This window comes from Salvelinus namaycush, chromosome 8 (genome assembly GCF_016432855.1).
Source record: "Salvelinus namaycush isolate Seneca chromosome 8, SaNama_1.0, whole genome shotgun sequence".
NCBI classification, from domain to species: domain Eukaryota; kingdom Metazoa; phylum Chordata; class Actinopteri; order Salmoniformes; family Salmonidae; genus Salvelinus; species Salvelinus namaycush.
Genome location: NC_052314.1, coordinates 7454940 through 7478395, shown reverse-complemented (window position 1 = coordinate 7478395; position 23456 = coordinate 7454940). Strand labels below are relative to the sequence as shown.

The 23456-nt window shown below is 45.1% G+C and overlaps 1 protein-coding gene across 1 annotated transcript in view; it reads right to left on the bottom strand.

The window, feature by feature from the left end:
- The window catches only part of LOC120051747 (protein inscuteable homolog), a 40829-nt gene that overhangs the window by 4812 nt on the left and 12561 nt on the right, over positions 1–23456 (bottom strand). The window contains exons 5-10 of the mRNA XM_038998632.1: positions 10294–10419; positions 3908–4079; positions 3504–3682; positions 3123–3189; positions 981–1136; positions 70–146 (exon numbers count right to left, since the gene is read on the bottom strand). Coding sequence (XP_038854560.1) covers positions 70–146; positions 981–1136; positions 3123–3189; positions 3504–3682; positions 3908–4079; positions 10294–10419 — 777 coding nt within the window. The remainder of the gene's footprint in view (positions 1–69; positions 147–980; positions 1137–3122; positions 3190–3503; positions 3683–3907; positions 4080–10293; positions 10420–23456) is intronic.

Sequence of the window (23456 nt, the reverse complement as noted above, 5' to 3'; positions counted from 1 at the left end):
AAACACATTCTCAGAAAAACAACTATTGTAGACAGACAACCATACAAACACTTATTTAAATACACCTACCAGACATGCAACTAGTACAGAGTCACTGTTGTTCCGCTCCGCTGGTGAACGACACAGTTGGATTAGTCGAGGGACAGCTGGAGAAATGGAAGACCATGGTCAGTTTAGAAACTGTGTTGTCCATTGACCTACACAAAGTTCCTACCATAGGAGGCTGCTGAGAGGAGGACGGCTCATAACAATGTCTGGAATGGAGTCAATGGAATGGTATCAACCACATGGAAACCATGTATTTGGTTGAGTTCGTTTACCATTCCATTAAATCCATTAAAGCCATTACTATGAGCCTGCCTCCCCAATTAATGTGCCACCAACCTCCTGTAGTTCCTATGACTACTGTGATTAAGAGAGTAAAAAAGGGTTGAAAAGTATGGGGACTGATTTGACCTGAGGAAACTCTTCCCTAGGAACACATTTCCACCCCAGAGTGAACTTCTATTGAGAGTGGTACACACATGCGTTCATCACACCAAAATGCTGTTTGAGATAAAGATTTACAGCGTTAAAATACTTAAAAGAAAGGTCATCCTAGTCGAGTTATTGAATGCAAATAAGAAGAGATAGGATATTATTTGATATTATTTGTTACTTTTATTTCTTATTTGTATTTTCTTGAAGGTCTTTTTTAAAAATGGCATTGTTGGTTAGGGCTTGTAAGTAAGCATTTCACTGTAAGGTCTACACCTGTTATTTGGCACATGTGACAAATACAATTTGATTTGATTTGAAGTGGTCTAAATACTATCTGCTTAGGTAGCATAGAAGCATATGGAGTAGGGGGAAGTTGCCCCTAGACACTGATCTTGGGGCAGTTTAGCATTTCCCCCACTAATGGTTAAGATTTGAATTTGGGGAGGCTGATCCTAGATCTGTACCTAGGGGAAACTTGACTTCAGAGCGAGGGCCTCTACCTTGCAGCTGGATGGCTGTTTGGGCTATATCCGGGTCTCTGCTCAGACGGGCCAGTGTGACAGCGGCTTTCTGCTGGACCCTCTCGCACGCGGCGCCCTCCGATGGACTAGAGGAGGACGGCTTCTCACCCAGCAGCTGGAGCAGTCTCTCAACACCTAGCAGACACAACACACAACACAGACAGACAGGGGACGTAGACACACAACACACAGACAGACAGAGGAAGTAGACACACAACACAGACAAACAGAGGAAGTAGACACATCACACACAGACAGACAGAGGATGTAGACACACAACACAGACAAACAGAGGAAGTAGACACATCACACACAGACAGACAGAGGATGTAGACACACAACACAGACAAACAGAGGAAGTAGACACATCACACACAGACAGACAGAGGATGTAGACACACAACACAGACAAACAGAGGAAGTAGACACATCACACACAGACAGACAGAGGATGTAGACACACATCACAGACAAACAGAGGAAGTAGACACATCACACACAGACAGACAGAGGATGTAGACACACAACACAGACAGACAGAGGATGTAGACACATCACACAGACAGACAGAGGAAGTAGACACATCACACACAGACAGACAGAGGATGTAGACACACAACACAGACAAACAGAGGAAGTAGACACATCACACACAGACAGACAGAGGATGTAGACACATCACACACAGACAGACAGAGGATGTAGACACACAACACAGACAAACAGAGGAAGTAGACACATCACACAGACAGACAGAGGATGTAGACACACAACACAGACAAACAGAGGAAGTAGACAACAACACACAGACAGACAGAGGAAGTAGACACATCACACAGACAGACAGAGGAAGTAGACACATCACACACAGACAGACAGAGGATGTAGACACACAACACAGACAAACAGAGGAAGTAGACACATCACACAGACAGACAGAGGAAGTAGACACATCACACAGACAGACAGAGGATGTAGACACATCACACACAGACAGACAGAGGATGTAGACACACAACACAGACAAACAGAGGAAGTAGACACATCACACAGACAGACAGAGGATGTAGACACACAACACAGACAAACAGAGGAAGTAGACAACAACACACAGACAGACAGAGGAAGTAGACACATCACACAGACAGACAGAGGAAGTAGACACACAACACACAGACAAACAGAGGATGTAGACACATCACACACAGACAAACAGAGGAAGTAGACAACAACACACAGACAAACAGAGGATGTAGACACATCACACAGACAGAGGAAGTAGACAACAACACACAGACAGACAGAGGATGTAGACACATCACACAGACAGAGGAAGTAGACACACAACACAGACAAACAGAGAAAGTAGACACATCACACACAGACAGACAGAGGATGTAGACACATCACACACAGACAGACAGAGGATGTAGACACACAACACAGACAAACAGAGGAAGTAGACACATCACACAGACAGACAGAGGAAGTAGACACATCACACAGACAAACAGAGGAAGTAGACACATCACACAGACAGACAGAGGATGTAGACACATCACACAGACAGACAGAGGATGTAGACACATCACACAGACAGACAGAGGATGTAGACACATCACACAGACAGACAGAGGATGTAGACACATCACACAGACAGACAGAGGATGTAGACACACAACACAGACAAACAGAGGAAGTAGACAACAACACACAGACAGACAGAGGAAGTAGACAACAACACACAGACAGACAGAGGAAGTAGACAACAACACACAGACAGACATAGGACGAGAGAAACAGGTGAAAAAGACTAATCAAACATGGAGTCAGGGGCTTTAATACACAACATCAACAAGAAAGAGTCAGTGGACAGAGACTAAGAGGGATGAGGAAGCAGCCAACATGGCAGAAATGTGGGTTTACGTTGTCATCTTGAGGATTATAAGAGAATTGCAATAAAAAAAATGTATCTCTGATTGTCATCTCTCTGTCATCTCCCTCCTTTGATATTAATCAATGTCTCTGTCATGACCAGTGAATACATGTGTGGAGATGTTTAACATGATGTTAGTCTCCTTCACATACATCCAATACTGGTAAAAACAGGTTTTTGCGTACCTTTCTCTTGCAGGACTTCAGGTGCAGACTGCTCCAAAACAGAGAGGTTTGCCAAGATGGTAACCACCTAAACGGACCACAGTCAACAGGGCATACCAGAGATTTGACAACACTCAACACATTTTAGCATGCCTCCTTGTAAAATATGGCAGTGCTGGGCATGAATTACTCAAATTCTACAGTACTTTGAATGATGGTAAATCTGTTTTTATGGAATGCCCTCTTAGGAAATTAGGAAGATAATTTACATGAAGGTGTTTACATACATATGTAACAGGGTAGGTCCCATCCCTTTCCCGAGCGCAGCATTTTAACCAATCACTACTAAAACCATGGTCTTGGTTGAGCAATGATCTACATATAGATCAGCATGTCCTCTACCTGGTCTTTAGAGTAGGGAGTATCAACTCTCTGGCGGTCTTTGCATGCCTGGAGGAGGATGTGGATGGCGTTGAGCTGGAGGAGGATCTCACAGGCCATGCTGTCGAAGAATGTGATGTTGGCAAGGGCAGCAGACGCCAGGAGGAAGACCTCGCCACAGGAGGCACTCCCGCACAACTCTGGAGGAAACACACAAACATTCATCTTCAAATATCACCTTGACCTCATGGACCTTACATTCATAGCATTCTACCTTTGAATTTGAGTGGTTACATTTCTGCATCCCCATCCCAAAACTAAGTGAAGGAGCTGCCCGTTCTCTTGTTTTTCCTTTAAAGTGTTTCAGAATGAACACACTGATCTAGCCATATCAAAGCCCTGCAGTAGAGCAGCCATGCACTCACTGATGAGAGCGGTGACAATGTCCTCCATGCTCTCCAGGAAGCTGCCCAGGTGCTGGGTGGAGGTGTGGCGTGGCGAGGTGATCTGGGCCACCACTGCCGCTGCCTCTGCCCTCGCCGACTCAGCTCTGTTCTCATCGGTCAGGATGTCCGCCAAGCACAGGATCCCATCCACCTATATGAAGGGTGACGCATATGCATAGCACACAATGACAAGCACATTCTGTTATGTCCAATCATCTAATACTAAACATAAGGATAATACGCAAGGCAGTTAACCCACTGTTCCCCGGGCGCTGAAGATGTGGATGTCGATTAAGGCAGCCCCCCGCACCTCTCTGATTCAGAGGGGTTGGGTTAAATGCGTAAGACACATTTCAGTTGAATGCATTCAGTTGTACAACTGACTAGGTATCCCCCTTTTCCTTTTCCTCTCCACCAGGCTACACACACACACACACACACACACACACACACACACACACACACACACACACACACACACACACACACACACACACACACACACACACACACACACACACACACAGTACAGTACAGTACAGTACAGTACAGTACAGTACAACACACACAAGTCCATTTGGAATTCATCGAAGAAGTCCAACATAAAAAAGAAGAAGAACCTGGCCAAGTACAGTATAACCACATATGATGTAACAAGCCCCGAGCATCTCATTGGATTGATAGCTGCCTTTGATTCATCTAAGAATCCCTCTATAGTAGGCTCTATTTTTAGGCGGTCCAGACAGATAGTTAAGTGTCCTGGGTCAACCCTGATAAAGTGTCCAGCTTATCCCTGGTTAAGTGTCCGGGGTCCACCCTGGTTCAGTGTCCGGTGCCAACCCGGTTGAGACTTAGCAGCTCTGCCCATAAAGCCATCACGATTAAACAACACCACTACAATGTTATGGCCATCTCCCTCTGGGGCTGAGGGCTCACAGATCTCGCCTACCATTTCCCCCAACACGTGCACATCAGGTTTGGGGGAATGTGATTCACGTGTCTCTCAAAATTGTCACCTCGTTGGTGCAGACCCAATGTCTTTGTCTCCTAATATAGTTAAGTGAAACAGGAGTATTCCAATAAAATCTGATTTTATAACGGTAGAAAAAGTGCTGGGCTTGGCGATTATATAATTAGTCACGATGGGGAAAAAAGTGTGGATGTTCACCCCCCTCCTGCTTTTATCTGAATTCTAATTGAACATTGTTTGAGATGGTCGAGAGGTGTGGGTTGATGTACATGTGTTGGGGGGGGGGGGGGTGTTTAGGGGTAGGCAAAGTAAAATACACACATAGCATGGTTCTGTGTATATGCAGATGTGTGTGAGAGAGAGAGAGAGAGAGAGAGAGAGAGAGAGAGAGAGAGAGAGAGAGAGAGAGAGAGAGAGAGAGAGAGAGAGAGAGAGAGAGCGAGAGAGAGAGAGCGAGAGAGAGAGCGAGAGAGAGACAGACAGAGACAGAGACAGAGACAGAGGCAGAGGCAGAGGCAGAGACAGAGACAGAGATAGAGGCAGAGACAGAGACAGAGGCAGAGGCAGAGGCAGAGGCAGAGGCAGAGGCAGAGACAGAGGCAGAGACAGAGGCAGAGACAGAGACAGAGACAGAGACAGAGACAAAGACAGAGACAGAGACAGAGACAGAGACAGACTGTAACGGATCTCCTCTTCGTCTGAGGAGGAGTAGGAAGGATCGGACCAATGTGCAGCGTGGTAAGTGTTCGTCATTTTATTAAAATGCACTGAACACTAAAATACAAAATAAACAAACAAAGAACAACCAAAACAGTTCCGTCTGGTAACTAATACAAAGACAGAAAACAACTACCCACAAATCATAGTGGGAAAACAGGCAACCTAAGTATGGCTCTCAATCAGAGACAACGATAGACAGCTGCCTCTGATTGAGAACCATACCAGGCCAAACACATAGAAACAGAAAACCTAGACCTACAACATAGAATATAAACACACAGAACAAAACATAGAATGCCCACCCCAACTCACGCCCTGACCAAACTAAAATAGAGACATAAAAAAGGAACTAAGGTCAGGACGTGACAGACAGAGAGAGACACAGAGAGACACAGAGAGAGAGAGAGACAGAGAGAGAGACACAGAGAAAACCCAAGGAAGTTGAGTAGAGTGATACGTGTCTATACAGTGAACTTTTTCATCCAGGTATGGAAATAAAATATTTATCCACATGGTGGCAATGTTGCGCAGACAAAATTCTGGTGCCCTTCCCACTACTATAATAAACAGTACCTTAGAGACCTTGCATCTTTGAGCAGTAGTGCCGGTGACCCGGCAAATATACTGTGGAATAAAACTAAACCTTTTATTAATATTAGCAAAAGATTTTACCTCAAAACAGATAACCTGTATAACTCTACCTTTTGAAGGATTTGACGGTCAAGTCTATAATGGAAGCGACCAGTGTTAAAATACAGAGCACCCAAACAGAAAACATTGCAATAATTGTCACTTTTAGCTTTTTTGTCTCTCTGTGAAAATGTCTACAAAAAACTTTCAGCGTGAGTAGAATTGTTTCGCTCATACAAAGTATCCATCCTAGACACACTTGTCAGAGACATTTCCTGTAGAACATCACTATGAGCTTGATGATAGGACAACTCCGTATTCCTGTCTGCTAATACTTCACCAGCGTGCCGGCACGGCCCAGCGACGCGGAACAATCCCATCTTCCGCCCACCTCTCCCGCCCCTCTCCCCGAAATAAGCTGCACTGAGATGAACTTCTCATTCATATCTTTCAACTGACTTGCCTAGTTAAATAAAGGTTAAATAAATAAATAAATAAAAAAACTGTAGATCCCAGTTCCAACATTTGAATGTAAAAATGGATTTTATCAAACAAAATGATGCAACCTTTTATCTCTGGGACTCTCAGGATGACAAATCAGAGCAAGATTACTGAATGTAAGTACATGATTTACCTTCAAAGGTGAATGTATCAAACCAGTTGCCGTGATAAAAGCGTTTTGTTGTTGTGCACTATCCTCAAACAATAGCATGGTATTTTTGCACTGTAATAGCTAGTGTAAATTGGACAGTGCAGTTAGATTAACAAGTAATTAAGCTTTCTGCCCAGAAATGTCTATGTCCTGGAAATTTGGCTTATACTTACGGTGTCATTCTAGTCACATTAGCGCACGTTAGCAACAACCATCCCGGTTTAGGGACACTGATCCCGTAGAGGTTTTTAAAGAAAATTGTGATAAATTAAAATATATACCAGTTTCATTGAAGGACAAAAAATGGACAGCTGTGCCATATAGATTGCAAAATAATTGGGTAGAGATCTTCGATGTACCGATTCCATGGCACATGGTTTACAAATTGACACGCAAAACAACACCAGATTCAAAACTTTGAATTTTTCTATGTAAATGACTATACAAAATTCTTGCAACCAACAAAATGTTATATATATGCGGATACAACCTTCCCAGCTCTGCAGATTTTGTTGCGAAGTCATTAAATCATTTATTTTGGTACTGACCATATGTAGCTCATTTTTGGTCACATGTCCAGGAATGGCTGAAGAATTGCAACATTTACTTGGAGCTAACACTGCAGATAGCAATACTGGGTGACTTGAAAAGGCATAGTCAATTGATCAATAATATAATAAGACATTTAGCAAAACATTTTATCTTTAATTTACAATCCGTAGAAACTATGAGAATAGAAAGGTTCAGAACTTTTGTGAAACATCACAGCACAGTTCAAAAACATATGGCAAATAGAAATCTAATCTGGATGGTGTTAACTTCTTCTGCGGGACAGTTGATGCGATTAGCATGAGGTTGTAAATAACAAGAACATTTCCCAGGATATAGATATATCTGAAATTGGCAGAAAGCTTAAATGATTGTTAATCTAACTGCACTGTACTATTTAGAGTAGCTATTACAGTGAAAGAATACCATGCTATTGTTTGAGAAAAGTGCACAGTTTTGAACATGAAAAGTTATTAATAAACAAATTAGTCACATTTTGCCAGTCTTGATACAACATTTTGAACACAATGCAATGGTTCCTTGCAGTCTAAAACTTTGCACATACACTGCTGCCATCTAGTGGCCAAAATCTAAATTGCACCTGGGCTGGCATAATACATTATGGCTTTTCTCTTGCAATTCAAAGCTGATGGTACAAAACAAATAGAAAAAAAGGTAGTTTTTTTCTTTGTATTATCTTTTACCAGATCTAATGTGTTATATTATCCTACATTCCTTTAACATTTCCACAAACTTCAAAGTGAATGGTACCAAGAATATGCATATCCTTGCTTCAGGGCCTGAGCTACAGGCAGTTAGATTTGGGTATGTCATTTTAGGTGAAAAAAAAGGGGGGCCAATCCTTTAGTTAAGAGATAGATGGGAGGGGTTGAATGGAGCTGAAGGGTTGGACTAATAACAACAACATAACAAATGTAAAATATACTTTGCCTGTAAAATGTATATAGCAGGGATCATCAACTTGATTCAGACTGATTTTTTTCTTGAGTGATGGTCGGGGCAGGAACATAATTAAGCAATAAGGCCTGAGGAGGTGTGGTATATGGCCAATATACCATGGCTAAGGGCTGTTCTTAAGCACCACGCAATACGAAGTGCCTGGATACAGCCCTTACCCGTGGTATATTGGCCATAAGCCACAAACCCCCAAGGTGCCTTATTGCTATTATAAACTGGTTATCAACGTAATTAGAGCAGTAGAAATAAATGTTTTGTCATAACCATGGTATATGGAATGATATACCATGGCTGTCAGCCGATCAGCATTCAGGGCTCGAACCACCCAGTTTAGAATTACAAATAATTTGTAGACTGCATAATGACTACAAGAAGCCCAAACAGATATAACGTTTTATTAAAACAAAATAATTTAAATTCTTGCTTACATTTGTATACGATCACGTGTCTCTCTATTATATGTGGTAATACTTGGGAACAGATTTCCAAAATTAAAATAACTTGAAGCTGATTTGCTGGTGTTTTTAAAGTCTTTTATGTCCAACAAGGAAAATAAAATAAAAAATAAAATAAGCATCCCGGAGTCGTGTCGACATTAAGAATGTCTACACTGTATTTCTGATCAATTTGATGTTATTTTAATGAGAAAAAAAGTTGCTTTTCTTTCAAAAACAAGGACATTTCGAAGTGACCCCAAACTTTTGAACGGTAGTGTATATGTATGTATGTATGTTTCAACTGTTCTGTCTGCGGCTATGGAACCCTGACCTGTTCACCGGACGTGCTACCTGTCCCAGACCTGCTGTTTTCAACTCTCTAGAGACAGCAGGAGCGGTAGAGATACTCTCAATGATCGGCTATGAAAAGCCAACTGACATTTACTCCTGAGGTGTACCTGTTGCACCCTCGACAACTACTGTGGTTATTATTATTTGACCATGCTGGTCATTTATGAACATTTGAACATCTTGGCCATGTTCTGTTATAATCTCCACCCGGCACAGCCAGAAGAGGACTGGCCACCCCTCATAGCCTGGTTCCTCTCTAGGTTTCTTCCTAGGTTTTGGCCTTTCTAGGGAGTTTTTCCTAGCCACAGTGCTTCTACACCTGCATTGCTTGCAGTTTGGGGTTTAAGGCTGGGTTTCTGTACAGCACTTTGAGATATCAGCTGATGTAAGAAGGGCTTTATAAATACATTTGATTTGATGTATATAAATACATATATTTACCCCAAAAATATATGTGGGATTGGAAATGATGCAGACAATTACATTGACGGAAGCTACAGTCTATCTGCAATGTTAAAGCTGATCTACCCCCTAAAGAAAATATTTAAAAAATACATTTAAAAAAATTAAAAGCATTCCGCTACTCTCATTGTTAGCATGTTTTCACCTGTGAAAATAAACTTGCGCCCCTGTAAAAAATATGCTGTGCGTGTGAGGCCTAATAGTGAGGCATGTAGTAGTTGAGCATTTATACATGCCCACTGGAAAACTAAACATCTCCCACCGAAGCTCTCACTCCAGCAGACCAATGGAAAGATGTCTGTCTGTCTATCTGTCTGTTGGTCTGTCTGTGTTCTGCTGCTTATTAGTAAATACATTTTTGTGTACGTTTGTATGGTTTTATGGTTGTATGGTTCTATGTGTGTGTCAGTTTGCACCTGCATCCATATGTTTCTGTGCAAATCTTTTTGTTTGTGTATCAGACACCAGTAGTGTTGACTAACCACACCTCCACCCAGCACCTGGCAGATTTCTGGAGAGCATGCTGGACATATGCCACTGCCGTCATCGGTGAGAACCAACCTCTGAATGTGTGTGTGTGCTAGTGTCTATGCGTATAAATGCCGCACTACACTACCTTCTCCAGCTGATTGATGCCCTCCTCCACGCAACATATGGAGGCCACCGCCCTCAGGGCGTGTGCGTAGAGGTCGCTGAAGCAGTCCTGCCGGCAGATCTTAAACAAGGCCACCACAGCGCCCTCCTGTGGACAAACAAAAACAACAACACCATTAGCATCATCATTCACATTAGCATCGCAGACAATGCTCAGTGCTTAACAAGCTAGCCTGAGCTTATGTAAAATTGATAGTCCCTCAAGCCAAACAGACTGTGCTAGCTCAAACCTTCCAATAGCCAAAAGTGCCCAATAGACTTGCCAACAATTGACTATCCAACCAGGCCGAATAGTCAAGCCATTAGTGCTCAGTAGGCTTACCAACCTGACAGGCTAGCCAATGACTCACGTTAACCCTAAGGTCAATGTCCGCGCCCTCATATTAAAAACATCCCCCCAAAAATCTGTCAGTTTAAGCTAGATATATCAGAGTTTTTTTTTGCATTGGATGCGTCTCAATCCAACGCATCTGCCTATGTAACACTTCCGCGTCTGCGGTGAAAAGTGACAGAGCTTGAGCAGTGTTTGTCAGAACATGAGACATCCAGAAAATCCCTCTTCTCACAAAAAAGTCTGTAGCGTCCAAACGGTTTGGCCTACAAACTATTATGACCATTACCACGAGCCCGTCCTTCCCAATTAAGGTACCACCAACGTCCTGTATATCTCTCAGATATAGGACAGACACTTCAGAACAAACCTCCTTTTTGGGGGGGACTATCTGTTGTTCCATGTAGTGAATCTGTTTTTTAATGTGTTTGTTTGGGATAAAAGCAGTAAGGCCCCAACATTTATTTCAAATAATTTTTTCATAATTTTTTTTTATACTTCAAGGGGTCTAAAAATTCGAATTCAAATAGACAAAAATTAACCTTCGTATGACCTTCTTAAAACAATTCCGTACAGCTTAATAGTACCCCACCAGTGGAACCACCAGTGCTCCAGTGGAAGAGCTGTTTGAAAAAGACTGTCTGAAATTTCAGCCTGTTTTGGCAGGGTTGAGTTTTAGCCTTCCTGGTGATATCACCAGGCGGTAAATTAGTTGTAGCAAAATTCTTGCTTGAGTAATGTATCTTTGCTAAGAAGCTATTTTTGTTTATTTTTGACCATTTTATTTGAAAACAATCACAGCAAGGTAATTAATTGTTACCCAGAAATGATTTGATATTGAGATAAAAAACGACCTTTAAAGCTACAATATGTAACTTTTGGGAGACCCGACCAAATTGACGTAGAAATGTAAGTACTAAATCTGTCATTCTCATTGAAACCAAGTATAAGAAGCGGTAGATCTGTTCTGTGTGCGCTTAAGTTTAGTTTTTGCATCTTTTATTTTCAGTTTTGTACACCAGCTTCAAACAGCTGAAAATACAATATTTTTGTTTGTGGAAAATATATTTCACAGCGGTTTAGACGAGACAATGATTCTCTACACAAATGACTGTTTGTTGTGTCACATAAACTGACATTAGGCTAACTATTAAAATTTTAGCAACCAGGAAAATGTGCAATTTCTGCATAGTGCACCTTTAATAGTGTCTGATTAATAAACTTGTTAATCATTATTCTCTTGTTTGATATGCTGCCTATAATGGTTGTTTATCTCTTTTTAAATGCAGATAAGGGCAATTCCACCACACATACAGCAAAAAACGTCATTCTGTTACAAAACTTTGCATCTGCACTGTTCTTCAAGTAAATGTGTTTTTGTAAAATGTCCTGTGGAAATTGTTAAAAGTAGTCATTGTCTCCGACACATTGGTGCGGCTGGCTTCCGGGTTGGAGGCGCGCTGTGTTAAGAAGCAGTGCGGCTTGGTTGGGTTGTGCTTCGGAGGACGCATGGCTTTCGACCTTCGTCTCTCCCGAGGCCGTACGAGAGTTGTAGCGATGAGACAAGATAGTAATTACTAGCGATTGGATACCACGAAAATTGGGGAGAAAAGGGGATAAAATTTAAAATAAAATAAAATAAATAAAAAAAAGTTGTCATTGTGCATAGAGTTGTATGTTTTGATTAACTTAACAATCATAGATTTATGTCTGGCATACATTTTAAAGTGAGAAATCTTAGTCTCAGCATCAATATGTTAACGTGGAATTGCCCCAAACAAACATAAGCAATCCGTAGTATCCACAAGCAGTCATTTCCTCTCGCAAAACCACTTGCTGACAGAATTCTATTCAACATGGAGATTGATAGAATGACCTGCAAGAAAAGGTCCTATAACTACCGCCATTATTCTAATAAGACCCATTATAGGAGGTGCTGGTACGTCTCATGCACAGATAGGGCCATAGCCAAGCCTGGAGTGGCTAATCGTCTTGCCCCCTACACCCTAACCACTCTTCCCTGATCTGCCCACGCAATACAGTCCCTAGAAGACCAAAAGCACCATCCATTTTAGCCAATCCCTGAGCAGTATTCTTCATGACATTTTCCAACCATTCTAAAGAGCGTCAGAGCCCCAAAACAAGTTATTATTTTCAATCTGGAGTCCTGTAATGCTTTCATTCTTTTTCGGTGACGCAGGTGTTGTTAGCCTTCTCAGGTTAGCTATTTTTATTTAATTTAATTGAACCTTTATTTGACCAGGAAGTCCCTTGAAATAAATAATATATGTTTTGAGGAGACTGGTAACTGGTACTGTTACAGTAAAATAGTGATGACAAAGGTAGGAAGGAGGTTTACCTATGCTTTATATCAAATCAAATGTTATTCGTCACACGCTTCGTAAACAACAGGTGTGGACTAACAGTGAAATGTTTACATACGGTCCCTCCCGAACGATGCAGACAGAAAGAAAATAGAAAAATATGACAAAAGTAAAACATGTAATATTTAAAGTAATAATAGATACACAATATGTAACAATAACTTGGCTTTATACACGGAGTACCAGTACTGAGTGAATGTGCAGGGGTACAAGGTAATAACTTGGCTATATACAAGGAGTACCAGTACTGAGTGAATGCGCAGGGGTACAAAGTAATAACTTGGCTATATACAAGGAGTACCAGTACTGAGTGAATGCGCAGGGGTACAAAGTAATAACTTGGCTATATACAAGGAGTACCAGTACTGAGTCAATGTGCAGGGGTACAAAGTAATAACTTGGCTATATACAAGGGGTACCAGTACTGAGTCAATGTGCCGGAGTACAAGGTTATTGAGGCACATATGTACATATAACTATGTTATATGCACACATATTTCTCTAAATCGGCCATTCATTTCCTTGCACCCTATGTTGGGAATCATCTCCAAAAGACGATTACATTGGATGCTTTAGAGTCCCTCGGTAAATTCAGACAACTGACAGATGCGTTTTATAATAACGGAGTATGTGTTTGTTTTAATTGACTGTGTTTTGTATCTATATATGTGTATTTAATGTGTATATTGTCTTTATTTATGTGTATCTATATGTGTATTTAATGTGTAAATGATCTTTATTTATGTGTATCTATATGTGTATTTAATGTGTATATTGTCTTTGTTTATGTGTATCTATACATGCCTGTTGTACATGTGTCACGTTCATTGTAATGAGGAGACCAAGGCGCAGGGTGGTATGCGTACATTCTATTTATTAAAACTAATGAACAATGAACAAACTAAACAAAATAACAAAACGAACGTGAAGCTATCCCTCGACTTCTTGGCACTGACGGAAACATGGATTACCACAGATAACACTGCTACTCCTACTGCTCTCTCCTCGTCTGCCCACGTGTTCTCGCACACCCCGAGAGCTTCTGGTCAGCGGGGTGGTGGCACTGGGATCCTCATCTCTCCCAAGTGGACATTCTCTCTTTCTCCCCTGACCCATCTGTCTATCGCCTCCTTTGAATTCCATGCTGTCACAGTTACCAGCCCTTTCAAGCTTAACATCCTTATCATTTATCGCCCTCCAGGTTCCCTTGGAGAGTTCATCAATGAGCTTGATGCCTTGATAAGTTCCTTTCCTGAGGATGGCTCACCTCTCACAGTTCTGGGTGACTTTAACCTCCCCACGTCTACCTTTGACTCATTCCTCTCTGCCTCCTTCTTTCCACTCCTCTCCTCTTTTGACCTCACCCTCTCACCTTCCCCCCCTACTCACAAGGCAGGCAATACGCTTGACCTCATCTTTACTAGATGCTGTTCTTCCACTAATCTCATTGCAACTCCCCTCCAAGTCTCCGACCACTACCTTGTATCCTTTTCCCTCTCGCTCTCATCCAACACTTCCCACTCTGCCCCTACTCGGATGGTATCGCACCGTCCCAACCTTCGCTCTCTCTCCCCCGCTACTCTCTCCTCTTCCATCCTATCATCTCTTCCCTCTGCTCAAACCTTCTCCAACCTATCTCCTGATTCTGCCTCCTCAACCCTCATCTCCTCCCTTTCTGCATCCTTTGACTCTCTATGTCCCCTATCCTCCAGGCCGGCTCGGTCCTCCCCTCCTGCTCCGTGGCTCGACGACTCATTGCGAGCTCACAGAACAGGGCTCCGGGCAGCCGAGCGGAAATGGAGGAGAACTCGCCTCCCTGCGGACCTGGCATCCTTTCACTCCCTCCTCTCTACATTTTCCTCTTCTGTCTCTGCTGCTAAAGCCACTTTCTACCACTCTAAATTCCAAGCATCTGCCTCTAACCCTAGGAAGCTCTTTGCCACCTTCTCCTCCCTCCTGAATCCTCCTCCCCCTCCCCCCCCTCCTCCCTCTCTGCTGATGACTTCGTCAACCATTTTGAAAAGAAGGTCGACGACATCCGATCCTCGTTTGCTAAGTCAAACGACACCGCTGGTTCTGCTCACACTGCCCTACCCTGTGCTTTGACCTCTTTCTTCCCTCTCTCCCCAGATGAAATCTCGCGTCTTGTGACGGCCGGCCGCCCAACAACCTGCCCGCTTGACCCTATCCCCTCCTCTCTTCTCCAGACCATTTCCGGAGACCTTCTCCCTTACCTCACCTCGCTCATCAACTCATCCTTGACCGCTGGCTACGTCCCTTCCGTCTTCAAGAGAGCGAGAGTTGCACCCCTTCTGAAAAAACCTACACTCGATCCCTCCGATGTCAACAACTACAGACCAGTATCCCTTCTTTCTTTTCTCTCCAAAACTCTTGAACGTGCCGTCCTTGGCCAGCTCTCCTGCTATCTCTCTCAGAATGACCTTCTTGATCCAAATCAGTCAGGTTTCAAGACTAGTCATTCAACTGAGACTGCTCTTCTCTGTGTCACGGAGGCGCTCCGCACTGCTAAAGCTAACTCTCTCTCCTCTGCTCTCATCCTTCTAGACCTATCGGCTGCCTTTGATACTGTGAACCATCAGATCCTCCTCTCCACCCTCTCCGAGTTGGGCATCTCCGGCGCGGCCCACGCTTGGATTGCGTCCTACCTGACAGGTCGCTCCTACCAGGTGGCGTGGCGAGAATCTGTCTCCGCACCACGTGCTCTCACCACTGGTGTCCCCCAGGGCTCTGTTCTAGGCCCTCTCCTATTCTCGCTATACACCAAGTCACTTGGCTCTGTCATATCCTCACATGGTCTCTCCTATCATTGCTATGCAGACGACACACAATTAATCTTCTCCTTTCCCCCTTCTGATAACCAGGTGGCGAATCGCATCTCTGCATGTCTGGCAGACATATCAGTGTGGATGACGGATCACCACCTCAAGCTGAACCTCGGCAAGACGGAGCTGCTCTTCCTCCCGGGGAAGGACTGCCCGTTCCATGATCTCGCCATCACGGTTGACAACTCCATTGTGTCCTCCTCCCAGAGCGCTAAGAACCTTGGCGTGATCCTGGACAACACCCTGTCGTTCTCAACTAACATCAAGGCGGTGGCCCGTTCCTGTAGGTTCATGCTCCACAACATTCGCAGAGTACGACCCTGCCTCACACAGGAAGCGGCGCAGGACCTAATCCAGGCACTTGTCATCTCCCGTCTGGATTACTGCAACTCGCTGTTGGCTGGGCTCCCTGCCTGTGCCATTAAACCCCTACAACTCATCCAGAACGCCGCAGCCCGTCTGGTGTTCAACCTTCCCAAGTTCTCTCACGTCACCCCGCTCCTCCGCTCTCTCCACTGGCTTCCAGTTGAAGCTCGCATCCGCTACAAGACCATGGTGCTTGCCTACGGAGCTGTGAGGGGAACGGCACCTCCGTACCTTCAGGCTCTGATCAGGCCCTACACCCAAACAAGGGCACTGCGTTCATCCACCTCTGGCCTGCTCGCCTCCCTACCTCTGAGGAAGTACAGTTCCCGCTCAGCCCAGTCAAAACTGTTCGCTGCTCTGGCACCCCAATGGTGGAACAAACTCCCTCACGACGCCAGGTCAGCGGAGTCAATCACCACCTTCCGGAGACAGCTGAAACCCCACCTCTTTAAGGAATACCTAGGATAGGATAAAGTAATCCTTCTAACCCCCCCCGTAAAAGATTTAGATGCACTATTGTAAAGTGGTTGTTCCACTGGATATCATAAGGTGTATGCACCAATTTGTAAGTCGCTCTGGATAAGAGCGTCTGCTAAATGACTTAAATGTAAATGTAATATAATACGAGTGCTGACAGGCAACTACACAACTACACTGTCGCCGGAAGCTCTGGACTGGGTACTGTCGCCGGAAGCTCTGGATTGGGTACTGTCGCCGGAAGCTCTGGACTGGGTACTGTTGTCGGAAGCTCTGGACTGGGTACTGTCGCCGAAAGCTCTGGACTATGGAAGTGCACTGGAAGCCTGATACGTGGTGCCGGAACTGGTGGTACCGGGCTGAGGACACGCACCTCAGGGCGAATGCGGGGGGGAGGAACAGGACGTACTGGACTCTGGAGGCGCACTGGAGGCCTGGTGCGTGGTGCCGGTATTGGTGGTACCGAGCTGAGGACACGCACCTCAGGGCGAGTGTGTGGAGGAGGAACAGGACGTACTGGACTCTGGACTCTGGACTGGGCCGTGGAGACGCATTTGAGATCCGGAACGTAGAGCTGGCTCAATACGTCCTGGCTGGATGCCCATTCTAGCCCGGAAAATGCGAGGAGCTGAAATAGAGCGCACCGGGCTAAGAATGCGAACTGGAGACACCTTGCGCATCTCTGCATAGCACGGTGCCTGACCAGTTACACGCTCTCCACGGTAAGCACGAGGAGTTGGCTCAGGTCTCCAACCTGACTCAGCCAATCTCCTCGTGTGCCCCCCCCCCAATTTTTCTTTATTGGGGCTGCCTCTCGGGCTTCCGTGCTAGCCGTGTCCCCTCATATCGTTGCCGTTCCTCCTGTGCTGTTTCTACCTGCCTCCATGACAGAGTCCTGTCCCCTCGGTACTTCTCTTCGTAGTATCGCCGTTCCACCTTCGCTGCCTCTATCTCCTCTTTAGAAAGGCGATACTCCCCCGGCTGTGTCCAGGGTCCTGCTCCATCCAGTATCTTCTCCCAGGTCCATTTCCCAATTAAACGCTGCTCCTCCTTTTCACGCTGCTTGGTCCTTTTATGGTGGGTTCTTCTGTCACGTTCGTTGTAATGAGGAGACTAAGGCGCAGCGTGGTATACGAACACTGTATTTATTAAAACGATTGAACACTGAAAAAACTAAACAAAATAACAAAACGAACGTGAAGCTATACAATATGAGTGCTGACAGGCAACTACACATAGACACGAACCCACCCGCGTCACACCCTGACCTGACCAAAATAATACAGGAAAACATAGATAACTAAGGTCATGGCGTGACAACATGCTTCTTTTTTGTATTGTACAGGGCTCATTTGTAAAAGACACTTTAGTCTCAATATGATTTCCCTGTTGAAATAAAGGTAAGTAAAATAATTAGATAGTAAACAGTAACAGCAAGGTATGTGATGAGTTAAAAAAGTTTGTGCAAAAAGGGTCAATGCAAATAGTCCTGGTAGCTATTTGGTTAACTATTTAATGAACTATTTAGCAATTTATGGCTTGTGGGTAGAAGCTGTTCAGGGTCCTGTTGGTTCCAGACTTGGTGCATCGGTACTGCTTTCCATGCAGTAGCAGAGAGAACAGTCTATGACTTGGGTGGCTGGAAACTTTGACAATTTTTAGGGCCTTCCTCTGACACCGCCTGGTATAGAGATTCTGGATGGCAGGGAGCTCGGCCCCATTGAGAGCATCTGGACTGGCTGCATCACCACTTGTTAAGACAACTGCTTGGCATCCGACCTCAAGGCGCACCACACTGCCAGGTCACTGACCTCCTCCCTATAGCCTGTCTCATCGTTGTCGGTGATCAGGCCTACCACCGTTGTGTCGTCAGCAAACTTAATGATAGTGTTGGAGTCGTGCTTGGCCACGCAATCGTGGGTGAACAGAGAGTAACCTGTCTAGGACAGGGGTGCCGCTAGCGGCACTCCTCCCACATTCCACTGAAAAGGCAGAGCGGGAAATTCAAAAAAAAAAATTTGGGAAATATTTAACTTTCACACATTAACAAGTCCAATACAGCATTTGAAAGATAAACATCTTGTGAATCCAGCCAACATGTCCGATTTTTTAAATGTATTACAGCAAAAACACCACGTATATTTATGTTAGCTCACCACCAAATACAAAAGACAGACAGACATTTTTCACAGCACCGGTAGCATGCAGGTAGCATGCACAAAGCCAACCTAACTAACCTAGAACCAACCTAACTAACCTAGAAACAACTCCCTCAGATGACAGTCCTATAACATGTTACACAATAAATCTATGTTTTGTTCAAAAAATTTGCATATTTGAGCTATAAATCAGTTTTACATTACTGCTACCATCATAGCTGCCATCATAGCTACAGTCAGAAATAGCACGGGAGCAGCCAGAGTAAATAGACACCAACGTCAACTACCTAATTACACATCATAAAACATTTCAGAACAATATATGGTGGATAGCAAATGAAAGACAAAGATCTTGTGAATATAGCTAATATTTCCGATTTTCTAAGTGTTTTACAGCGAAAACACAATATATCGTTATATTAGCTTACTACATTAGCTAGCACACAGCAGCATTGATTCTAGTCGAACGGTAGCATAGCACAGTTCGACAGATATATGAAAAAGCATCCCAAATTGGGTCCTTATCTTTGTTGATCTTCCATCAGAATGTTCTCCAAGGGGTCCTTTGTTCAGAAACGTCTTTATTTCGATCCAGAACGAACGATTTCCCTCTTGAATTAGCAAGCACACTGGCAGTGCGACGCTAACCTCTCCATCTTGACAAAATTCTTGCGTCGCATCACGTCTAAAGTCCCGAATAAATTTCAATAATATAATTAAAATATATTGAAAAAACATACTTTAAGATGCTATTGTGACATGTATCGAATAAAATCGAAGCCAGAGATCATATTCATCAATAACGAACGTTTTCCAGGAGGCGATACCAGGTCCAAATTCGCGCCTCCCAACAAAAAATAAATGGGTGTCCTCTCAATCAAAGAGGTTGTGTTCATTCCCTGAACGAGATAATCACCTCCTTTCTTCTCTCACTTCCGCATGACACCCAGGGGAAGGCGTATGGCATGTTTCTACAGTCATAAGTGACATGACCTTTTATAGACAAGCTTTTGAAGAGAGACCTCGAATTTGGAAATCTCACTTCCGGATAGGAAATGGGCTGTAAAAAAAGTTCTGTTTCACTTAGAGAAATAATTAGAACTGTTTTAGAAACTAGAGAGTGTTTTCTATCCAATATTAATAATAATATGCATATTGTACGAGCAAGAATTGAGTAGGAGGCCGTTTTAAATTTTGAACGATTTTCCCCAAAAGTGAAAATAGCACCCCCTGGTCCTCATCAGGGTAAAGGAGGGGACTAAGCACGCACCCCTGAGGGGCTCCCGTGTTGAGAATCAACGTCGCATATGTGTTGATGCCCACACTTACCACCTGGGGGCGGCCCGTCCGGAAGTCCAGGATCCAGTTGCGGTGGGAGATGTTTAGTCCCAGAGTCAATAGCTTAGTGATGAGCTTTGTGGGCACTATGGTGTTGAACGCTGAACTTTAGTCAATGAACAGCATAGTCACTTAGGTGTTCCTTTTGTCCAGGTGGGAAATGGCAGTGTGGAGTGCGATTGAGATTGCGTCATCTGTGAATCTGTTGGGGCGGTATGCGAATCCAATTGCAATCGAATTACGGTCTTGTCTCATCGCTGCAACTCCCCAGCAGGCTCGGGAGAGGCGAAGGTCGAGTCATGCGTCTTCCGAAACGTGTCCCGCCAAATCGTGCTTCTTAACACCCGCCCACGTAACCCGGAAGCCAGACGCAACCATGTGTCAGAGGAAACACCGTCCAACTGACGACCGAAGTTAGCCTGCAGGCGCCCGGCCCGCCACAAGGAGTTGCTAGAGCGCGATGAGCCAAGTATAACCACCCCGGCCAAACCATCCCCTAAAGCTGGGCCAATTGTGTGCCGCCCTGTGGGACTCCCAGTCATGCCCGGTTGTGATAAAGCCTGGGATCGAACCCGGATCTGTAGTGATGCCTCAAGCATTGCGATGCGGTGCGTTAGACCGCTGCGCCACTCGGGAGGCCCAGGAATGATTTCTTAACCAACCAGAGATGCTGTATGAGGGAAGGTAGAGGGGAGCGATAGATTTAACAGAGGCAGGCAGTCTGTGTGATCAATTCCCATTCCTAATAGGAACTGACACTACTGATCTCATCTGGCAACAAGGAAGCTATGCTTTTGTGTGTAATATGTATGCATTTATGGATGCATGCATGTGTGTGTGTGTGTGTGTGTGTGTGTGTGTGTGTGTGTGTGTGTGTGTGTGTGTGTGTGTGTGTGTGTGTGTGTGTGTGTGTGTGTGTGTGTGTGTGTGTGTGTGTGTGTGTGTGTGTGTGTTAAGTTGATGGGCTGAGTCTCCCACCCGGAAGAGTCTTATCAAGAGCATCCTGGAAGCATCTGGTTGTCTAATGACTACAGGGATGTAGTGTCTGGCCTGTCCCCTCTAATGACCACAGGGATGTAGTGTCTGGCCTGTCCTCTCTAATGACCACAGGGACGTAGTGTCTGGCCTGTCCTCTCTAATGACCACAAGGACGTAGTGTCTGGCCTGTCCTCTCTAATGACCACAGGGATGTAGTGTCTGGCCTGTCCTCTCTAATGACCACAAGGATGTAGTGTCTGGCCTGTCCCCTCTAATGACCACAGGGATGTAGTGTCTGGCCTGTCCCCTCTAATGACCACAAGGACGTAGTGTCTGGCCTGTCCTCTCTAATGACCACAGGGACGTAGTGTCTGGCCTGTCCTCTCTAATGACCACAGGGACGTAGTGTCTGGCCTGTCCTCTCTAATGACCACAGGGATGTAGTGTCTGGCCTGTCCCCTCTAAAGACCACAGGGATGTAGTGTCTGGCCTGTCCCCTCTAATGACCACAGGGACGTAGTGTCTGGCCTGTCCTCTCTAATGACCACAGGGATGTAGTGTCTGGCCTGTCCTCTCTAATGACCACAGGGATGTAGTGTCTGGCCTGTCCTCTCTAATGACCACAGGGATGTAGTGTCTGGCCTGTCCTCTCTAATGACCACAGGGATGTAGTGTCTGGCCTGTCCTCTCTAATGACCACAGGGACGTAGTGTCTGGTCTGTCCTCTCTAATGACCACAGGGACGTAGTATCTGGCCTGTCCTCTCTAATGACCACAGGGATGTAGTGTCTGGCCTGTCCTCTCTAATGACCACAGGGACGTAGTGTCTGGTCTGTCCTCTCTAATGACCACAGGTATGTAGTGTCTGGCCTGTCCCCTCTAATGACCACAGGGACGTAGTGTCTGGCCTGTCCCTTCTAATGACCACAGGGATGTAGTGTCTGGCCTGTCCTCTCTAATGACCACAGGGACGTAGTGTCTGGCCTGTCCCCTCTAATGACCACAGGGATGTAGTGTCTGGTCTGTCCTCTCTAATGACCACAGGTATGTAGTGTCTGGCCTGTCCTCTCTAATGACCACAGGGACGTAGTGTCTGGCCTGTCCCTTCTAATGACCACAGGGATGTAGTGTCTGGCCTGTCCCTTCTAATGACCACAGGGATGTAGTGTCTGGCCTGTCCTCTCTAATGACCACAGGGATGTAGTGTCTGGCCTGTCCCTTCTAATGACCACAGGGATGTAGTGTCTGGCCTGTCCTCTCTAATGACCACAGGGATGTAGTGTCTGGCCTGTCCTCTCTAATGACCACAGGGATGTAGTGTCTGGCCTTCCCCTTCTAATGACCACAGGGATGTAGTGTCTGGCCTGTCCCCTCTAATGACCACAGGGACGTAGTGTCTGGCCTGTCCTCTCTAATGACCACAGGGATGTAGTGTCTGGCCTGTCCCCTCTAATGACCACAGGGATGTAGTGTCTGGCCTGTCCTCTCTAAAGACCACAGGGATGTAGTGTCTGGCCTGTCCCTTCTAATGACCACAGGGATGTAGTGTCTGGCCTGTCCCTTCTAATGACCACAGGGATGTAGTGTCTGGCCTGTCCTCTCTAATGACCACAGGGATGTAGTGTCTGGCCTGTCCCCTCTAAAGACCACAGGGATGTAGTGTCTGGCCTGTCCTCTCTAATGACCACAGGGACGTAGTGTCTGGCCTGTCCTCTCTAATGACCACAGGGACGTAGTGTCTGGCCTGTCCCCTCTAATGACCACAGGGACGTAGTGTCTGGCCTGTCCCCTCTAATGACCACAGGGATGTAGTGTCTGGCCTGTCCTCTCTAATGACCACAGGGATGTAGTGTCTGGCCTGTCCCCTCTAATGACCACAGGGACGTAGTGTCTGGCCTGTCCCCTCTAATGACCACAGGGATGTAGTGTCTGGCCTGTCCTCTCTAATGACCACAGGGATGTAGTGTCTGGCCTGTCCCCTCTAATGACCACAGGGATGTAGTGTCTGGCCTGTCCTCTCTAATGACCACAGGGACGTAGTGTCTGGTCTGTCCTCTCTAATGACCACAGGTATGTAGTGTCTGGCCTGTCCCCTCTAATGACCACAGGGACGTAGTGTCTGGCCTGTCCCTTCTAATGACCACAGGGATGTAGTGTCTGGCCTGTCCTCTCTAATGACCACAGGGACGTAGTGTCTGGCCTGTCCTCTCTAATGACCACAGGGATGTAGTGTCTGGCCTGTCCTCTCT